The sequence below is a fragment of the Malania oleifera genome, chromosome 11, assembly GCF_029873635.1.
Source record: "Malania oleifera isolate guangnan ecotype guangnan chromosome 11, ASM2987363v1, whole genome shotgun sequence".
NCBI classification, from domain to species: domain Eukaryota; kingdom Viridiplantae; phylum Streptophyta; class Magnoliopsida; order Santalales; family Ximeniaceae; genus Malania; species Malania oleifera.
Genome location: NC_080427.1, coordinates 32,228,150 through 32,232,650, shown reverse-complemented (window position 1 = coordinate 32,232,650; position 4,501 = coordinate 32,228,150). Strand labels below are relative to the sequence as shown.

The window sequence follows — 4,501 nt, the reverse complement described above, 5'->3', positions numbered from 1 at the left end:
ACGACCTAGTGTATCTCCGGGGGGAGCTCCAATTTTATTTGTGAAGAAGAAAGACGGGACCATGAGGATGTGTATAGACTATAGAGAAATTAATAAAGTGACTATCAAGAACAAATATCCTCTACCCCGTATCGACGATTTATTTGATCAGCTCCAAGGTACACGAGTATACTCTAAGATAGATCTTAGATCAGGTTACCATCAAGTGAAGGTAAGAGCAGAAGATGTATCGAAGACGGCTTTCAGGACCAGGTATGGGCATTACGAGTTTCTTGTTATGCCATTTGGTCTGACGAATGCTCCTACGGTATTTATGGATCTGATGAATAGAGTCTTCCACCAATACTTAGACCAGTTCGTAGTTGTTTTTATTGATGATGTACTGGTCTATTTGAGGAGCTATGAGGAGCATGAGATACACTTGAGGCGGGTTTTACAGATGCTCAGGGAGAAGAAGTTGTATGCCAAGTTCAGTAAATGTGATTTCTAGCTCGAGAAAGTTGTGTTTTTGGGGCTTGTCTTGGCTTGACAAGGTGCTATAAGGAGGAATAGTTTGTTTGCAAATAGTAGTGAACTCCCTAAAGTGAGCAATGGTTTGTATAAATTGGAGAATATGGGTACGGCTTATATGAGGTATGTTTAGCTGTTTTCCTTTTGATTTTAACTTATGCTCTATGTTGTTTATCTTTTCTTTTGTTTTGTTGCACGAGGTTTGTTTTGTAGGTCCTGTTTTATTTTGTTTTGTTTTGTTCGATCTTGTATCCCGATTTTTGGCTGAATGTTAATGTTATTCTTTGAAAGATTTTTAACGTGTTGTCTTTTGTTATCTCCCATTGATTATCATGTAACCACGGTATTCCTCTGCTAAAAATGAGGGATTATCAATAAATAAATTGAGGTGCCGCCCTTCTTAAAAAAAAATATTACATTATCTTAATAAATAAAATGGAACCATGCGTTGTAGAAGCACTCTCAAAATGTAATACAAACAAACCAGCAAAAAAATCAAACTACAAAGTCTACAACCAAGAGCCTCAAATTATCCCCATGACAAAAGATTTGGTGCATGTTTGGTACGTAAGAAAGCGTTAGATTGATTGAATTTCTTACCTAATTTCTACATATTCTCCATTTAGTTTTTATTGCATTTTAGTTTCACCTCCCGAAAACCTTAAGTAGCATTACTTCCGAGGGAAGACTGCAAAGTAAGTTTGAACAAAAGTCAGAACAATTGCAACAATAGCATCAACAAAAGACAGAATAGTCCAAGGGCTACTGAAATGGGTGTTCAGCCCCTTCGTGATCCATACTCTTATCTTGTTCTTGTAATGTTCCTCAATCTACATCTTGACTTCCATGTAAAGCTCACGATTGTCCACCAAATTGTTGGCTATGTCGTTGAACAGATCAGCCACCTGCTGGTCGCTGCCCAGGCAGCTCATGAGTATGCCCTCGGATCGCAGCTCCTTCACGTCCTCTGCATGATCAATCAGTGAATCCATGAAGCATATGTAAGAGGTAACCCCCAAGTCATCAGGGGCATCAGGGCATGCCTTGTAGGCTACCAAGTTCAGAAGAATGGACTTGAATGAGTCATCTACAATTACTGCAGGGAGTTTGAGAAATCCTCTCACGCAACAGTGCTCAAACTTGATGTCTGTGAAACGCTGTGTTTTGCTGGGCCTAAATTCGATTCCCGCTGCCTTCAACTCCTTTACTGATTGATATGAGTAACTAAGACTGCTTCTATCATTGGACTTGGTAGCAATTTTTTTATCCTGCAAGTCGATGAGTTGAGCCCGTAGTAGGTCAAGTAGGTGAGCTGGTCCTTCTTCATGTACAGGCTGCTTTTTGCTATTTTCCAGAGGCTTTTTTAAGAAGTTACAGCGGTCGATGCAATTTTCAATTCTGTGTCTCCATCCAGGCTTTCCCGGAGGGGGGAGTGCCCTTGTATGCTCAATGAAACTGTTGATCTTATTTATCCCCTCTTTTTGTTCAAACCTCAAGTTCACCAGCTCCTCGAGGACCAGAAAAGGGAGTTGATTCTCCAACAAGAACAAGTCCCGCTGCACGAAAGCAATGTTCAGGCTTCTCATCTTCATTTCTCCACGCTTGTTTTCTTCATAACAATAAATGAACTGGAGAATGAAGCAGCCGTCCAGGAACATCATCTGAGCAAAGGCCTCATCGTCCAGGCCTTCTGTTGCGTCCTTCGCATAGCACTGCCTTGCTTCAACAGCCACCGCTGCAACCTTGTCATACATGTCACGAACTGACAACTTACTGGTATAACTGCTTTCGATGTAATCTCGTGCCATTGGAACCTTGAGCTTCTCCACTGCTTCGAGCTCCAGCTTCCCATGGTGGTAAGGACCAATTGAAACCACCTGCGGTTCGTAGCAATTCTCGTTGGATTCGATCTTGCGCAGCATCCTCGGGACCTTCTGTATCCTGGGCTTTTGTTTTTTATTGCTCGTAGACCCATCCTTCATTATGGATTGCAACCACTGGTCTGTAGTATCAGGAGGGCAGGAATTTGCTTCCCGGTGGATTACAATGCTCTCCAATTCACCCTTATCAGATACGACAGCAGGCGAATTGCCACTTCTGTGTAGTAAAGCTGCATTTTCTCTGGCTACTGCACTCTGTTCTGCAAAGACCTCTTCCATGAAAGTCACCTCCTCGGCAGCTGCCATTTTTCGTATGCAACCAAGAACAGAGGTGCTGAGTTATCTGCCCCAAAACACAAGGTGATTCCTTGGTATTTATAGTAACACAGGTTGCTTTATCCATTGTGGATTAATTAAAGTAGCTATATTATGTCATTCAAGATGAATCATGTCCTTACCTTTCTTGCTTTTATGTCAAGATTGGAATTTCTCCGTAATAAGGAATTTTCTAATAAAATTAGAGTGCCGCTCTCTTTTACCAAAAAAAGAAAATGTCAAGATTAAAATTGTATTCAAAGATTATTAGATTACCACTTTACAAAAGCAAGGAATGAGAAGAAAAAACTAAGTTTGCTTTTGCTTGAAATAACTCAAAAAGAGGATGATTTTGGCATTTTTCTCATTTTATAATTAAATTAAATTATATTTCATGACGTACTGGAGATCAGACCTAACGAGCTTTTAATCGGGATTAGAAAATATAGCGTAGAGTAAGTGTTTGTGTAATATTAGTTAAGTATGTTTTTATGTTTCACGTGATATAAACATTTTTACTTGGAGATACCTGTGTAAATTTGGTGGTCTAATACTCTGGTAATATAATATTTGAAGTTTTAAAATAATTCCGTTCCTACATTAAATTTATTTGTAGAAAGTGACATCCTGGACCCCACTGGATTTGGGGCGTCACAAAGGGGATATCGAAACTATAAAAATAACTTCATATGTTCAGTTAAAAAGATAAGAAATGAACTTAGTTTGCAATCATATTATTAACTAATTATTAATAATAGTAGTTATTAATTTAATTATATAATAATAAAATATAATTAATTTAATTATTAATAATAGTAGTTAATAATTTAGTTGCAAACTAAGTTCATTTCTTATCTCTTTAACTGAACATATGAAGTTATTTTTATAATTTGGATACGACGCCCGAAATCCAGTGGGGTCAGGATGTCACTTTATACATTCCAGTATGGACCATCTTCTCAATAAAAGATAGTACTCAAGACAAAAGGCCAGACATAAATGAAAAAGGCGTACTGTACTCAAGGTCCACTTCTGACATTTGACAAGCTGGCACCCCTTGCCCACGTGGCCCACCACTTATCCAACATCTTGCCACCTTCGGCCCATTTTACACTTCACGGTTTCATCGTGCACACGCCTACTAATCAAGTACTATTCATCATTTTATTGATAAAAATATTCTTATCTTTTAAAAAAATACTCAAATAATTTTAAAGTAGATAAATTTTTATAATATATATATAATAAATTAAATTAAATCTAAATAAAATTATATTTAGAATGTCTAAAAGTTAACGCTTAAATTTAAACAAAAAAACATACAGTTAGCTAAAAAATAAAAAATAAATAAAAACTAATATTGTATATCTACATCTAGATTTATATTATTTTGAATAGGTCAAGATTCAAACCTAAAAAATTTAGTTAATTTAAAAAATAAAATAAATAAAATAGTATTGTAAATGTTAAGCAAAATGTACATCTCAAAAACAAAATAGGTAACTTCATATGATATCTTCTAAAATTATTGTGAAGTGTCTAGTAGCATCATTTAAATAAATAATAATAATATAATATCTAAAATAATAATTTTAGAAACGGAATTGAAGATCTAGCAGCACCTTCCAAATAATAAACTTTAAATTTATTTAAATATTAAAAAACTTTTAAATGATTGTTAAGTGAACAAATATATATATTATATATATATATATATATATATAATAATGAAGATTTTAGATAGCAAATTACAATTTTAAAATAGTAGTTAATAATATTCGTTCCGTTGAGTTATT

At 35.7% G+C, this 4,501-nt stretch overlaps 1 protein-coding gene across 1 annotated transcript; it reads right to left on the bottom strand.

Moving 5' to 3' along the window:
• Positions 1–1,069: 1,069 nt before the first annotated feature.
• On the bottom strand, positions 1,070–2,794 carry LOC131168061 (UPF0481 protein At3g47200-like). The gene has a single exon (XM_058127235.1). The coding sequence runs from the start codon at positions 2,694–2,696 to the stop codon at positions 1,341–1,343; it is 1,356 nt and encodes a 451-aa protein (XP_057983218.1). The 5' UTR covers positions 2,697–2,794; the 3' UTR covers positions 1,070–1,340.
• Between the last annotated feature and the right edge of the window lie 1,707 nt (positions 2,795–4,501).